Source organism: Lissotriton vulgaris, chromosome 5 (genome assembly GCF_964263255.1).
Source record: "Lissotriton vulgaris chromosome 5, aLisVul1.2, whole genome shotgun sequence".
Lineage (NCBI taxonomy): Eukaryota > Metazoa > Chordata > Amphibia > Caudata > Salamandridae > Lissotriton > Lissotriton vulgaris.
The window spans coordinates 1570642531-1570660099 of NC_141693.1; the positions used below are offsets into that span (position 1 = coordinate 1570642531).

Genomic DNA, 17569 nt, shown 5'->3' on the forward strand with positions numbered 1-17569 from the left:
GGCACGACGGATTACAATGGGGACAAAAGTCTGCGTTACCTATCCTTCACTGCTTGCAAAGAGAGAGCCTGTTTGTTTTTCCCCGTTTGCAGACAGTGAATCTCCAGAGGGTTTCAACAAAGCGTAATACTAGTATTATCCAAACAAAACAATATTTTTTCCAATCTGTCGTGTTTACACGACCTTACCCGGACCGCATGGACGGTTTCCTGTCCTCTGGATCCAGCGCCCGATCGTCCTCTCTTCTTCGTGATGCCCGTGGCACTCCTGATGGTTCCCAGTCAGGACCGTAGATCACTCGAGAGAGGTCTGTTCAGAACTAGTGAAGGTCGGATGATCGGCTGTCAGACGAGGGTCTATCGGACACGAGCTCTTCCCGATCGTTGCAGTCGTTCACTCTGTCATCGGGACCTCTCCCACTGGATCCACGTGTCGCTGATGGGCCCCACGCTTTGGGACGCCAATTGTGGAAAAAGGTAGGGCTAGGACCTTTCTCAAGATTTGCCCGGCGCTAACCGCCCTTGTACCATTCAAATTTACCAAGCAATGAGGCAGGCGCCGGAGACCAGAAGGCAGGAAACAGAGGTTTTATTCCGACAGAGCAGAACACATCAGATCAGACAACAAGGTATCATCTCGAGGTGCTCTAACAAGTGAGCTGAGACTCTGGCTTTTATATCTTACAAAACACTTGAGAGTACAATCAGGACAGTATGACGCAAAGGAAAAGACATCCCTGTAATCCTCGTGTCAATCCTACTTCACATGCGTTCACAATAGGGACCCTTGACCTGCTGATAAGAGGGGAGGGGTCGTCACGCAGTTGAGTGTTCTGCCGAGTCTTAGGATGTGTGCGCCTGATCATATCACAGGGGGTGGGGAGGCCTTGGATCAATAGAGGGTCCTTTGAAGAGGAGTGACTTCATACAATAAAGTGCAGTAAATGGTATCCTCTGGCTTAGGCGATGGCCTCGGACATGTGTGGTCAGTCGGACTCGGGGGAAGGGGTCATCAAAGGAGTGGTATTCATGCCGCGTGGACAATCGAGCGCGGAGGGAAGGCTTGTCAACAGAGGGGCATTCATGGAAGGGAAGGAGGTGTTGGTCAGGCGCGGCCGTGACTCCCAAGGACAGGGTCTTGCAGAAGAAGAAGGTTTATGACTTGCCCATGTGAGGAGAGGGGGGGGGTCAGGGTGCGCGCAGGGTCAGAGTCGCACAGAGAGAGAGAGAGAGATCCTATGACCTGTACATGAGAGAACAGGGGCAGTCAGATACAGCTGGGGGGCTATGTCAGCTGAGGCGAAGGATGCCTCTTCAAGAGGGAGATGGGGGGGGTGCCTGGGTCAAGCAGGAGGGTTGCCTTTCATAGCAGGGTCGCGCAGAGTGCTGGGTTTCATGGTCTATGCATGTGAGAGTGGGAGGGGGGTCAAGGTGCCTAAAATGGCCGTCATGTACATATGGGCACGGGCTTTTACTGGCGGAGTGATACGGTCAATATTTTATGGTATTCATGGTGCATACAGGGAGAGGAGTGGGAAAAAGGGAAATGAACGCTGCTTATGTACATCAATTTTTCTATTTTCCACATCTCCACTACGGCCCCACCGTGATGGGATGCCTGTCTTCACCTTGGGGATGCCCAGTAGGGGTTATTTCGCAGGGAAAGCCAGGACGGGTTCCCAAAAGCAAGTGCTAAGAGACCTGTCGGTGATTTGGCGCTATATAAATCGAAATTAACATAACATAACATAACACACAACCCCTCCCCACACACAACCCCTCCCCACACACAACCCCTCCCCACACACAACCCCTCCCCACACACAACCCCCCCACACACAACCCCTCCCCACACACAACCCCTCCCCACACACAACCCCTCCCCACACACAACCCCTCCCCACACACAACCCCTCCCCACACACAACCCCTCCCCACACACAACCCCTCCCCACACACAACCCCTCCACACACACAACCCCCCACACACACACAACCACCCCACACACACAAACCTGCCCACACACAACCCAATACACACACACAACCCCATACACACACCCACACAACCCCCCACACATAACCTCACACACATCCCCACACACACACACAACCCGACGCACACAACCACATGACCACATACACAACCACACACACAACCCCACACACAACCCCACACACACACAACCCCACACACAACCCGCCCCCACACACAACCCGCCCCCGCACACACAACCCCACACACAACCCGCCCCCCACACAACCCGCCCCCACACACACACAACCCCACACACACACACAACCACACACACACACACACAACCACACACACACAACCACAACCACACACACAACCATCTATCTATCATTCTATCGCCCTCACTCTATCGTCAATCACTCTATTACCCTCAGTCTATGTATCTATCGCCCTCACTCTATTGCACCACCACAGCATCACTCAGCACCACTACAGCATCACTCAGCACCACTACAGCATCACTCAGCACCACCACAGCATCACTCAGCACCACCACAGCATCACTCAGCACCACCACAGCATCACTCAGCACCACCACAGCATCACTAAGCACCACCACAGCATCACTAAGCAGCATCACTCAGGGGCACCACAGCATCACTCGTCGCCACCACAGCATCACTCGTCTCCACCACAGCATCACTCGTCTCCACCACAGCATCACTCGTCTCCACCACAGCATCACTCGTCGCCACCACAGCATCACTCGTCGCCACCACAGCATCACTCGTCGCCACCACAGCATCACTCGTCGCCACCACAGCATCACTCGTCGCCACCACAGCATCACTCGTCGCCACCACAGCATCACTCGTCGCCACCACAGCATCACTCGTCGCCACCACAGCATCACTCGTCGCCACCACAGCATCACTTGTCGTCACCACAGCATCACTTGTCGTCACCACAGCATCACTCGTCGCCACCACAGCATCACTCATCGCCATCACAGCATCACTCGTCGCCACCACAGCATCACTCGTCGCCACCACAGCATCACTTGTCGCCACCACATCACTCGGCGCCACCACAGCATCAATCTGTGCAACCTTTCAACAACTGGTTCAAATATGTTCTCTCAATGTTTCAAGCTTTATTACAAATGTCACCAAAAAAATTTAATATTTCACTTCTTTTCTTGGATTTTTGTCACAATAAAATACACTGAACGTAATCTTCACAAAAGTTATTTACAAAAGTATAAGCTATTGCCATTATAAATTACAATAATTTATTTAAGTATCAATTATATAAAAAAAAGCCATTGTTTTTTGTAATATCAATACATCTAAGTCACGTAAATACAACATATTGCATTACAAAGGCTATAGGTGTCACATTTGCAAAAGTTATAACTATTGCCATTGTAAATGACAAAGCTATTAATTTCGCTATTATCAAAACCAACACATAAATACAAAATTTGTCATTTACAATACCAATAGCTCAAACTTTCCTAATGCGAGACCTATTGCTTTGCAAATGCTTGTTATACATGGATAATGGTTGTATCCCTCACATAGGAGTTGTATTGTATACTAGTGTGGTGATTGGGCAGTCTTTAATTGCCTCTACATTGCCTGTGCTGGCAGTGGTGCTTGGTTCTCCTGTGCAAAATGTCTCACTTGAATTCCAGGATATGTACTGCTATGTGCCATTTTCTCAATAGTATGTCTGCAGTGTACTGATGTATACTGAACCATGCTCTATGTATGTTCTGCACCTATTTTCGTTCTGGATGTTCTTCAGTGACTGAGGCGAGTTGACCCAAGCCCCCTGTTGTAACTTTGGTTTGCTGAAACAAAATATGAATGACAGTTAAACAAACCACTGGATGAAAAGGGCATACAAAAAGTCCCTTAATGTATGTTTACATGAATGCATTTTTTATTTATTAATTGTTAGGATTACATGAGACTGGGGAGACCGCTAAAGCCGTCTCTAGAGCAGATCTAAAATGCCTGAGCAGCAGCGCTCTATCACTATTGGCTAATCCTAATCATTTGACAAACAAGAAGGAAGGAGTTGAATCTGAAGTGAAATGTATATGCTAGAACAAATGCGTGCAGCCCACCAAAGACAGTGCCCCTATTAAAATGCAAGCAGGAGGGAAAGACCAGGGTGATTCAGCCAGACACAGCCAAGGAGATGTGATATATTTTTTTAATTATGCTATCACCCAACCATAAACTAGACTGTTTAAGGCCTCTATAGTTTTCAATACCTGTATGTGCCCATTGGCTAAGTTTGTTATGCGTTTCAAACCTGAGTGCCAATTGTTTGCAGAAGGCTCTTTAGTAATCATACATTTGAGAAGCCAAGCAAAGGCCAGTCGCACTCCCTCTTACAGTAGCTGCACTCGAAGCCACCCTGGTAATTAAATGTAGAAAACTGACTCAATGGGCAAAAATTATAGGCTCTACCTTGGCACCCACCCAACCTTCATTCCCCTTAGATGATTTCACATGCGCTCAAGAGGTTTATGATGTGAATACATAATAACTAAAGCAACCAGCGAAGCAACTTAGTTATTCTTTCAGTAGACCTTTTGAGGTCAAAGTCCACCAGACAGCACAGCTGTCTGGCTTGTTAACAATATCTTGGGAAACATACAGAAAGCTTCCGTGGGAATGCATTCCACCCATTTATTACTATTGGCTTTGTGGTTTGTAACTCATATTTGTTTGCTTTATATTTGCTGGCTCGATTTGTTTTTGGCTGTCCAACTTTAGTTTGTCCCTTCCCTTGCCCAAACACTTTTTACTATATTCTCCACAAGTGCTTGCTTTCTTTGAACTGTCCTTTAAATCTTGTTCCTGTCTCCTCACATTTGTTGTGCTTTCAAAGGCAGAAATCCATGTCAGGCTGTGTCGTCCTCGGAACTTGATGTTTGTTTCTTTCTCTGATTGCAAAGTGAGATAATTTGTGACATTCAAGCTGACTACTGGAGGACTGCTTGAGAACGCTCAATGTTAGTTTTTTTCTAGCAGACAGCAAATGTTTAAATGTCTGTAGGTGAACTGTGCAGATATGTCAGTATATATCCGACTTAGAAAAGCACAAAGGTAGAGCATACATTTTTTGCTAATTCTGAAGTGTGGTGAAATAGATATATTTGAGGCATATGTGCTGCAGATCTCAAACTTGGCATTAGATTGCCATCTGGTGTTGGGTTCGGATGATTGCATGTTGTTGTCGTCTTGGAAGAAGTCTTTGTACTCATGAGATGGGCGACTCCTCCCTTCGACGATAGTGCGCATGGGCATCGACTCAATCCTTAGATTCTTTTTTCGCCATGATGGGAAATGGAGTTAGTAGAAAGAAAAAAGATTTCCATGTGTGTATATTTAATTAAGATAGAACTGGAACAGATACAGGTCCCGGGGAGGCGGGTTGGGTGTGTGAGAATCTGCAGCTCTACATGCCAAGAACAGATGCATACTGGTAATTATCATTTTCCGTTCGAGGCATATGAGCTGCTGATCTCACACTTAGCATAGACTATACAGCAGGGTCTCCCCTAGCGGTGGTCCCCTGTATCTGTTGCGGTAGTTTGAAAGAGTTTTGAAGACAGCTTGGCCAACAGCAGCTTGCACTCCTCTTCACCACTGCACTCTACCATGCACCAATCTGCTCTGAAACAAATTTACTCTGCACCCCTGCACTCCACTTGGGGCCACTCTACTCTGCACCGCTTCGCTTTGCACCGCTTCGCTTTGCACCACTATACTCTACAACACTCTATGCCATTGCACTCTATGCCATTGCACTCTATGCCATTGCACTCTATGCCATTGCACTCTACATCACTGCATTCTAAGACTGTCTACTCTGCAACACTGCACTCTCTGCCACTAAACTCAATGCCGCTGTACTGTACGCTGCGCTACTCTACTGTATACCACTCTACTTTATGCCACTGTACTGGAAACTACTGTTTTCTATGCCAGGGCACTAAACACAACTTTACTTACAACCAATGCACTCTACGCCAATTACTCAGCACTAACTACACTTTACGCCACTATACTCTGCAACACTGGATGCCACTGCACTCTAAGCCACTCTATTGTAAGCTGCACCACTGTACTCTACGCCCCTGCTGTTTGCACCCCTCTACTCTGCACATCCCCACTCTGCCACTGCACTCTCCGCCACTGAATTCAGAGCTACTCTACTCTGCACCACTGCACGCTATGCCACTGTGCAACATTGTGCTCTGTTAATGCACTCTACGCCACTCTACACTGCTCCACTGCAGTTTATGCCACTGCACTCTACTCTGCACCACTCAACTCTGCACCACTCTAATGCACAACACTACATACTGCATCACTCCACACCACAGTGATCTTTTCTGCACCAATAAACTCCATGCCAGTGCACTATGTGCCACTATTCTAAACCACTGCAATCTGTCACTTTACACCCCTGCATTCTATCCTGCATCGCTCCACTCTTCCCTGACCCACTCCAGTCTACACCACTTCACTCTGCTCTGAAACAATCTACTCTACGTTTTGCACTTTGCCACTGTAGACTACTCTGCACCACTCTACAGTACACCACTGTACTCTACGCCAATTCACTCTACACCACTTTACTCAAAGCCAATGCACCCTGCGCCAATCTACTCTGCATTACTGTACTTTACGCCATTTCATTCTAGGCCACTGTACGGCACTCCACTCTGACTCTCTACTGCAATAAACTCTACTCTACTCCACTCTATGCCACTCTTCAAAACTATTCCACTCTATGACACTTTATGCAACTCCCTCTATGCCACTCCATTCCATTCCACTTTACTCCACTCTATTATACGACACACTATTCCACTCCACTCTGAAACACTCCTCTCTACTCCACTTAACAACACTACTCTCTACACCACGCAGTTCAGTTCAAAAGCTTTTATTCGATTTGTAAAACAAACCATACAAGCAGAACAAATACATATATTACATTAGTTCCTAAAATTTCATCAGAATGTTAAATCTAAAAACCAAAATAAACATGATATTTATAAAAACTCAAACTGACCAATAAAAATTAGGATTTGGATGATGCCCAGTCTGTTTCCTGATATAGACGAAGTTCATTTATGGTGCATACAGATATACGAACAAATCCACAGACAGGAAGCCATGATTAATAACAAAACACGATCAAATGTATCAGAGAACTATGGCTTTCCTGGCAGCTGTACATTTTAGTATATATGATGCTACAAAAAAAACAGATATCCAGATCCTTTAGGGAGCATAAGAGTTGTAAAGCGTTCTTCGTAGAACGAACATTGTTTTTTAAAAAGATGGGTTTTAAATATAATACCCTGTAAGAATGATAACATTTGCAAAATAATAGAAAATGGCAACAGCTCTGGCGTGAAATGTTATCGCAAGGGCATGCGGTATCAGATCTGGCTTTCATTATAGGGAATGCAACAAGGTGGTGTACGATTCCCAACCTTAGCCGTGTTAGAACAAACCGATGAGAATTGCGTGTAACACCAGAAAGGTAAGGTTGGAAACCGGGATTTAGATTGCAGTCCCGATAAAACATCACAGATTGTAGCGTTCCAGACACCCCATCGTGACACTCCTTCTTATAACTTAGAAGCCGGTTTTTTATGTCTTTTTTGGGAATAGAAACAACAGATTTAGGGTCGAGGAGTATATCAAACTGGAATAAAAGATGGAACCAATAGTATATGTACTTAATCCACTTGATACGTGGGGAATGGTCCAGCCTGAGGCAATCAAGGATTATCTCCTGGGTAAATTGTGTTTCAGTTTTGGCCCAGATTGAGCGCCATAACAGCAGGGGACGCAATGCAGCTAGGTCCGAGATGCGATTGATTCGGACTTCTTCGTGAATCAGTTCTACTGATGCCGAAGTCGGTACACATAGCAATTTTCTCAAAAACTTATTTTCATCTCTCTGTATGGAAGAACCAATGCAATGTCCCCACACCCCCGCACCATACAGCGCTGATGTAACGCACTTTACATTGTAGATGTTCATCATGTCCTTTATGCTCCTCACCCCAAGTTTGGAAGAAAATTTAAAAATACTATTGGTAGACCTCGCCATTTTTAGAATAATGTTGTCAAACTCGGATTGCCACAACCCGTTACTTGCATAGGTGATGCCCAGATAACAAAAGGTTTTGACTTGAGTCATTTTAACTTTTTCAATGAAGAAGCTGGATTTTGCTTTCTTGGCTTTCATCCCGCAAGACATTACAAAGGTTTTGGTTTTGTTTACTAATAGTCTCCTACTTTCAATAAACAACATAAAACTGTCAATAAGACGCTGTAAACCAATCTGTGTGCAGGACAATAGCACAGCGCCGTCCGCATACAATAAAATTGGGACCGGATTTCCTCCTATCAATGGTGCATCTGCGGGGATCTGGCACAGGATGGAATCAATTTGGTTGATGAAAAGAGAAAATAAAAGGGGGGCCAGTACGCAACCCTGGCGAATGCCTCTTGAAACTTTGAGAAAAGAGGTGCATTCGCCTAGGGGGCCATAACGCACCTTGCATGACAGCCTCTCATAAAGCCTGGCCAGAAAGTGTACAATCTCCTTAGGTGCACCCAGGTCTATCAGGACCTGCCATAGTATAGTGTGATCAACCAGATCAAACGCGCCGCTCAGGTCCGCGAAGCAAAGAAACAAGCTACCAGTCTTGACTTCCGTATATTTGTTGATTAGGAGCTCTAGGTTTACACATTGTTCTAGTGTCCCCATGCCTTTCCTGAATCCGTATTGGACCTTTGTTAAAATAGCCTTGTCATTTGCCCAATTTTCCAGTCTCTTCAGCAAGATACGACTCATTACATTGACTGATGCGTCCAGCAGAGAAATAGGACGATAATTGCACGCTTCCGATTTACTGCCTTTCTTGAATAGCGGTATAATAACCGACTGTCCCCAGGATGATGAAAGGCGGCCCTCTGCTGCTGCATTGAAAACCCTCACTAAGATAGGTGCCCACAGGTTCATTTCGGTTTTGAGTAAGTCTATAGGTACTCCGTCCGGACCCGGAGCCTTTCCTCCTTTACTGTTGAGCAGGCCTTCATAGACCTCATCCAAACTTATACCTAATGGTAAAGACAGCCAAACAGAATCCTTGATGACCTTGGTTTCTAAGGCCTTCCCCTCAGGATTAAAAATGTTAGAAAAGTGTTCTATCCAAGCGTTGCATGCAACGTAAGATGTTAATTCCGGAATGCCATCTGTATTTAGAAAAGGGCTATTGATGGTTTCCCAGTAAAGTTTACTGTTTAGTGTTTCAGCTGCTACGTTTAGATTGTGCCATGCTTCTTCTTGCAGAACCTTTTTCCTGTTGGAAAGAGCCACCTTGTAATTAGCACGTAATATTTTGATGTTGATGATATTGCGAGGTTTGTTACTTAGTGCTTTTTTAAGTTCGCGGAGGGACGAGGTGCAAGGCTTATCAAACCAACCCATCCTGGTAACTTTGGTTTTAGGCTGTTTCTTTGTGAAGATCCCTTCGATGTTTACATTCATCCTAGTGAAGCTCGAAAGTAGGGTTGTAGGATTGATGTAATCTCCCAAGCAATAGGAAATGTCATTTCTACTCCTATCCACTACCTCCTTGTGTTTTTTCGCTGGGTGAATTCCGGCCTATTTGATCCTTGGGCCGTTCGGTCTCGTGGGGGCTATATCCGTGGAGCAGGATTCCTTAGCGGGAGTCTTTGTACCCCTTCCCAGTAGAATCAAGGAGATACTATTATGGTCGCTGAGGGTTTCTTCCCTAACCCACAAATTGGTATATTCACTATCATTAGACAGCAGAATGTGGTCTATATTAGTGTTGGCATTCCTACCAGTGAATGTGGGACAGAAGAGATTGGACTTATTTTTATTGCAGCTAAGCAGATCTAGGTCTAGTTTGACTAACAGTTTGTTTAATATCGTGCCATAGTTACAGTGTGGAAAATGCAAACAATCCGAACTGTCTACCACTCCGCCGTTACCCATCTCTTTTCTAAAACCACAGGGGTTACCCAATGCTAGAGGACATGGCTGAATATTAAAGTCGCCAGCCCATAGAATGGATGCCAATTTACATGATGACGCCAATACCCTTTTGATTTCACTTTCCAGTGGGAATAGACTGTTTCCCCTGGAAGCGTCAAAATTGTTATTATAAAAATTTACGAGAATTAGGTCTCTACCCTTATTAGATTCCAACCGTAACACCTGACTGTGTGTTCCTACAGTAGAGTATTTTATAATTTTAAAGTTAGTCAACTCGTTGGAGATTAGTAGCAGTGGGCCCCCCTTAGCTCTGCCTGATAGGGAATTAGAAGCATTTAAACTAAAAGATGAGTAGCCTTCAACGTATATAGGTTCTTGACACCATGTTTCTTGGAGACAGATTATGTCAAGACCGGCCCCAATAAACTCGTTCCAAAATGGGGTATTCAATTTACCTGCGATACCGGCTATATTCCAGGTAAAAAATGTGTACCCCACAGCTACAGCTGAGGTTAAGGTAACGATTTCTCGTTGCTGGTCAATCATTATATCAGGGACTCCCAACTTGACGCCTGTAGACACTACCAAGGACTCCTGTTGGTCCACTGATAGAACTTCTTCTATATCAGATGTACTACCTTGGTTTGGAGTGCCCACTGTCTGTATAGTGATGTTTAGGTCATTAGGTAGATTTGGTTCTGTGGGGGTTTCTGAAAAAGTACCCGAGGTACACCTAGGCTTCACCTCTCGCCCTGGAGCCCCATGAGTCGAGTTATTACTATAGGGGATAACTAACGGTTAATTTACCATATCCAGGCAATTATATCTATTGCTAACTGGGATGCCTCTCCACCCCCCCCGTTATATGGTGGTCACTGCTGGGGTACCGTGGATGATGTTCCCAGTCACTACTCCCGTTCCCCTGAGTATGCCAGGAACCCGCATAGCTCCAAGGGCGCTCAGGTGGTTGCACCCAGTTTGGAGCCAGCGGGTACTGGCGCTCAAGAGGTTGCACCCAGTTTGGAACTATCGGATAATGGCGCTCAGATGGATGTCCCCAGTTTGGAGCTATCGGGTGCTGGCGCACTGGTGGTTGCGCCCAATTTGGGGCGATCAACTGCTGACGTTCAGATGGTTGCACCCATTTTGGGACTATCGGGTATTGGTGGCTACGCCCGTGTGGATAAAAGAAGGAAAGGTGATAGGCATCTATCCCCCCTTTCTTGTCCAAGGCAGGCCAAGAGCAAATATGGTCCACAATATCTGGGTCATCACAGGTTAAAATGATGCAGTCACCCTGGATACTTTTGGGTTCAGCCCCGATCCACGAGGATCTACGCGCTGCTGAAATACGGCTTATATGGGGTGGTTGTAGGGGCCTATTTATGCTAAGCCACTGTGAGACTTTATTCCTAAGGGACCAGGACGGCTCCTCTTTGTCTATAGGCAATTCTGGCACCCCAGTAAGAATAACAGTGTAGGGGGATGCTTCCGGGGGTAGATGGACAGGACGTTTGGACTTGGGACCCCTCTTTCCCTCATCCGGTCGGTTCGATGATGGGTGCTGGGGCATTGATGGGAGAGTGGGCCTTTGGTTCAAGAGCTCGGTTGATCCCTTATTAGTACTTGACTGAGTGGGGGTGGGCTGGGAAATGGTAGGCCGAGTAGAAGAATTGGTGACCGTGGTCTCTGCCGCAGACCCACTCCCAGGAATAGTTGATAAAGGGCTTAGTTTGAATAGGTTGAGCTTTTGTCACCTTAAAGGGTTTGGTTCCACCATCTAAAGGAGCCCCCTGTGTTCCTGCTCTGGAGGGGTTTGTTATACCTGCCCCAGGGTTGATTTGACCCAGGCTATGTTGAATCGGGGGCTTCTGGGAAAGTGTTGCAAGTTGTTTTTCAATTGACATTATACTCTGTTCTAGCGGTTGCAAAAAGTGCTTTAATAGTTCCCTGATGTTTGCTAAAAGCTGGGAATTAGCAGTGCATGAACTACAAATACCACCCTCCTTACCCGTAGTTATTAGATTTACCGAGGGATCTAATGAATTAATAAGTGAAGTGATAGAATCACTTGGGGTACCCAACGGCAATGGAGCAGTTGCCCCCTTCTTGTTTGTAAGTATATTTTGGGATTTTTTGATGTTGCCCTTCTTATTGTCTTTGCCCTGTTTTGGTATAGCGCCACCCTTTGCCCCCTTGGGCAAAATCTCAGGGCCTTTGTCTTCAGATAGAATTAGCTGGAGGTTTGGGGTTTTCTCAAGATTCCCCGTAGAGTCAAAATCAGAGGTAAGGTTAGTAGCTGACAAATCAACTGATTTCGGAATAGAGTGGACCTCTGCCGTAACATTTGGAAGCAATAGAACTGGAATGGGTGATACAGATTGGAGTGGGGATAATGCAGATGCTAAGGGACCGTTGGAGGATCTCCTAGCAATTGCCAAGTCTTGTGACACCCTTCGTTCCAGCAGGGAAATACTTAGGTCAATAGCCTCATTAGTTTTGGTAATAAATTGATCAATTGGTCCAGTGATTGATGCAGTTTTCAATGCTGTTCTACTTCGAGACCCCTTTGTCATGATTGATTGTTAAACAGAAATCTTGGCACAAAAATTATGGGGTACAAATAACGAAGTTTCCAAAGAGCAAGGAAATAACAGTACCTTTGATGGGAAACTTGCCGACCGGATCGTAGGACCAAGAGGGGCGGCCTAGCTCGGTCTAGAACGGGCTAAAACTGGCCCGCCCTTGGCCCGGGCTTCGCCCGGCGTCCCGCGAGACAGGTCTGACGCTCTTTTAATGTGCCTCCTGGCGCCAAACGCTTCCGTCGTATGCCGCTAGGGCTGCTGGGGTATGTAGTTTTCCCCAGGGCCCGCCCACACTCCGCTCGGCAGCCCTACTCCGTGAAGGCAAAGGAGTTAGGCGGCGGGAGGCGGGCAGGCAAAGACCCCAGGCGCTGCACTTCTCTCTGTGTTGCTCGGCTCACAAGGTAAATGGCGAGTTTAGATCTACACCACTCAACAACACTACTCTATGCCATTCCACTCTCCTACACCACTCCACTCTATACCACTCCACGACAATCTACTCTACGCAGTACTCTCTATGCCACACCCCAACACTCTATCCCTCCACGACATACTACGCACTTAAATTCTACGACACTCTACTCTCTCCACAACACTCCACGCCCCTCTAGTCCACTCGGGCCTCTCAATTCTACACCACTGTACGCCACTCCATAATATTCTACTCTAAAACACTCCATACCACACTCCTTTACCCTACTAACTTTCTAGCTATGCTGAACGGTAGGCACACTGGTGTACAACATGGCTAATACATATTGGCAAATACAGTAGCCTTTGCATAGACGAGACCTATTGACTTAGCCAATGCTTATAACAATAAGACAAATCATCAATGCTTTACATCCATATTCCCAGAGAGGTCACTTGGGCAATGTTCTTTACATCTGCCTGCACAGGTCAGTTGTGCACAAGTTTCACCCACCTTATTATACTACACACAGGTAGCATGTAGACATAAATGCAGTGATAACAAGGTTTGTTGCTCCTACATAGCCCCAGGGCCACGGTTATGAGAACTTAGGCATACACTTTCATACCCATGTGGCGATGACAATATTTTTTTTAAATGAAGCAGATAATTTTGGGCCAACATGATTTTGTGGAAGCTGTGTCCATCACTCGGCAGCGTTCACTGCTTCTCATGTCAAACATGTGCACCATCTAGTCAGGAACTTTAGCAAGAGTGCAGTATCTGCAGGTGTCTTAAGTACGACACTACTTGCCCTCACGTAAAGCGACTTTCTTCAGCAGGGACATATTGTGTGTACTACGATGCTTGCCGGAGTGTGGAGCGAGGGGGGCTTTTTACACTATCATGCTTACCCAGCTGCACTGGGCTATACCAAGAGCTATACTGTGCTGTACGTGCAAACACAAAGAATTATTCATGCTACAGCTTAGTTATGGTGTGTACCACAGGGTTACAGTGTAGTATCTCTAAGAGACACATGAGCGGCTCTCAAACTTAAGGGGAGGCCAATGTGGACAGCTAGGAATGAGCTGATCTTGTGCAATGGCAATGTAAAGTACTTTGATAAAGTTGTCAAACCGGAATCTTCATTGATTTCACTTTATTTTCCCGGTCTGGTTATGAAATCCGTGGACATCCAACTGTTTTTTTTTTTCAAAACCTTTTTAAACTAGTTTGCGTTTAATTATTCCTGAATTCATGGACAATTCAAGGAATGTGACGTGATCACAGGTGCAGTGCTGCAAAATCAGGATTGCAGGTAGACAGCATATGCTTAATACGTTCTTACAGGAGTTCTCGCTCATGGAGGAGTGACTTCACTGGAGCTGGCCTTCTACAGGCTGCCGGGAAAGATAAATCTAGGAGTAGTAAGTACCACTCCTTCCTTTACGGATTATATACTGGGATACTCTGTAGCTCAGTTATATTACTTGATTGGGGCCTTGGTAAATGGTGAGTTTCTCTCCCTTTTTCCTTCTCACAATGCCATCTGTCATCGATGTGTGCTCTTAGATCTTAGTCTCCTTGCACTGCAGTGGTGGTGCCTTTTGGGGATACAATCCACCCATAAGACGAGTCTGATGTAATTGTTCAGTTTATGGTAAAATTGTTGTTGTAAATTCTTTGGTACACTTTTCTCATTTTCTTTAATCTTTTCACTCTATGCCACTTGTGTCAGGTTGGAAGAATGCACAGACTGCCCAGCGACTGGAGGAGAGAGAACGAAGCATCAAACAACACTTGGATAGGGCGGCCAAAGGTCAGTCCATACTGTCTCCCACATCCTTAGTGAATGAGGTGATGTAACTTCTTCAATCCCCATGGGATAGAACAGTAATAATGTTGGTAGCATTGCACTTAGTTATTTGCAGAGCTGGAAAAACCCTCCCAGTCCTTACGAGACATGCCCACCTGCTTTGATGGTCAGAACTCCTGGATTCTGGTGTCCATTCTCTGATCTAGAAGCCCAGAATCCTTATACCCTGCTCCTTGCCTTTGGCCTTGGGTCATTCTGGATTCTCTCATTCCACCACACCTTGCTCCCTAGCTCCAGTTCTGATGCCAAAACCTCCTGAGTGCTCATGCTCTTTCATGCTCTTTCCAGGCCCTTTGGATCCTCATATGCAGCTCCCGACTCTAATACCAAAAGCAGTTCAATTCTCACTTCTCAGGCCTTCGCTTCATGGATCATCCCGTCATGCTTCCCGCTCTGTATTGTATTGTATTGTATTGTATTTTAATTGCATTTATATAGCGCTTACTACTCCTGATGAGGGGTCAAATTGCTTTTTCAGCAAGTAGCACGCTACTCCAGAACCCATAAAGGATTAGTGTTGAATTGATGTAGTGAAAAATGAAAGTAATTTGAGTAGTGGATAGGTTAGTCAGTTCTTTGTATTCAGAAGGATAACGGAGGGATAGAAGAGGGAGAAAGGTTTTCATTTATATAGCGCTTATTACCCCTGATAAGGTGTTGAAGTGCTTCTTTTGGCAAGTTGCACTTTACTCCAGAGCCTTGCTACAACCGCTTGGATCAGTGTATCCTGCTTCTGCTATGTTGCCAGGACCCTCGGGTCTTTATTTCATGCCTTCTGGCCTAGTGCATGATCTCTTGGAGCATCATAACCAATCGCTCCGTGGGCAGTCACTGGATTTCGATGTACCCATCCTTCGTTGCTTGTGCAAGGACGATGGCTCTCTTTTTAAATATATATGGTTTACCTGTAGTCCCCAAATTGTTTGTTTCTTTGCAGATCTCTTTCATTGGCCTGCTTTTTCTCCTTCATTTACAGGTCCTCTGCGACAGACCTTTGCACAGAATCCTTTGCAGCAACGAGAAGGTGCTTCAGTGGCACCCAGCAAACAGAAACCAAAACATCCATGGCGAGATACGATTGGCTAAAATGGCTTTGAAATGGCTATGATACACTTTACAACCTGATACACCATGGACACCTTGCACCAGGCAGAGTGCATGTTACAAGGACTTGTGGTATTACAGAATTGTTGGACTGTTGTTCAAATTGCTGCTGTTGCCAAAAGCCAGACAGACAAAGGTGAAAACAACAGAAGGACAGAGCCTTTGTCCACTTGTACATTTTGCCTTAGGGCGTTGAAAATAAAATGCTTTGTTCCGATCACTTTTTTGTAAATGCAGAAGCCCTAGCTATGTTATCAAACGATGGTGTGTGTGCGTTTCCTTCTTGCATTCCCCAGAGTATTAGGTGGGAATCCTATTCCACTTCCGCTGTTAGGTAGTGCCCTTATTCCACCTCTGACACTAAAATGGTCTCTTTTAACGTCAGACAAGCTGTTTTCCCAGTTAGGCAAGCTGCTTGATTTTTGCTGCCACCCGGTTGGTTCCACCGCCTACGGCTGCTACCAGGTTGGTCTGCATCTTGCAGCTGCCACCAGGCTGGTCCCTCTTCTTCCCAGTACCACTGTCTTAAGCTGGGTCCCCATCTTGCAGCTAGCCCTTCTGGGCCCTCCTTCCACTGGCTTTGCTCTTACAATCTACCACAAGCTGCACCCTCAGTCCTCATTCACTCACAGGTTACACCTTAAATCTAGATCTGCCCAAAAACTGCCAAATCCACATATGCCCTCCCCAGCCATCCATCTGAACCCTCATCCCATCAGACTTGTCCGTTGGATCACTTGTGCCACCAAACTATCCCTTATGAATGCTCCACCTGGTGGTTTTGGTGTGGTAATGGCCTAGATTAGTAGCACTTGTAGGACACAAATCTGGCAAAGTGACAGGAGTTGGAATGTGGCTTCCTTTCACAGGCGAAGCTCTCGTCTTTCTGCTGTAATCAAGCTGGGCACCATCCCCACAGCTGCAGCTTTGCTGTGCTCTCACCCAAAGCGGTCGGCAGGTTGAGACTTCACCCACGCAGCTGTTGACAGTTTTCACCATGGTGAACCCTTGCCACTACTGCTGACACCAAACTAACGTTGTGCTCCCATAGTCGCTGAAGGGTTGAGCGAGTCACCTGCTGCTGCTGTCTGATTGGTATTTTAGGTTCACTAGGCTAATCCCCAATCATGTTGCTGCTCGTAAGCCTGGCCATAATTCCATCAACTCTGTCCTCATGTTAATGATACAAACATGGCTTATGTGCTACAGGTGCAGCTAGGCCTGGCTGATGTCCCACAGCTGACACTTGCTGGCCTTTATAGTCAGACTAATCTTTAGCCCTTTGACGGATCCCAAAGTGATCCACAGCTGCTGCCAGGCTTGATACTAGCCCCAAGCTGGGCCAATGGCCCACTGCAGGCACTAGCCTTTGCCCAGGTCCTACTGCAGTCCACAAACTGGGCCTTCATTCTACCAATTTTGGGATTTACCTTAATGCTACGAACAAGGCTGTAAATCTTTCCTCTAATACATCCAGGATGAAATGTCTTTCTACGAATCTGGGCAATGTACCTACTGTTGCCAGCAGAGTGGACC

At 46.1% G+C, this 17569-nt stretch overlaps 1 protein-coding gene across 2 annotated transcripts in view; it reads left to right on the forward strand.

The window, feature by feature from the left end:
* Positions 1-16247, forward strand: part of OXA1L (OXA1L mitochondrial inner membrane insertase) — a 129502-nt gene extending 113255 nt beyond the window's left edge. For both annotated transcript variants that reach the window (XM_086923653.1, XM_086923652.1), the window contains exons 9-10: positions 14792-14872; positions 15906-16247. In XM_086923653.1, the coding sequence (XP_086779779.1) occupies positions 14792-14872; positions 15906-16015 (191 nt within the window). In that variant the 3' untranslated portion in view covers positions 16016-16247. The remainder of the gene's footprint in view (positions 1-14791; positions 14873-15905) is intronic.
* Positions 16248-17569: the final 1322 nt, after the last annotated feature.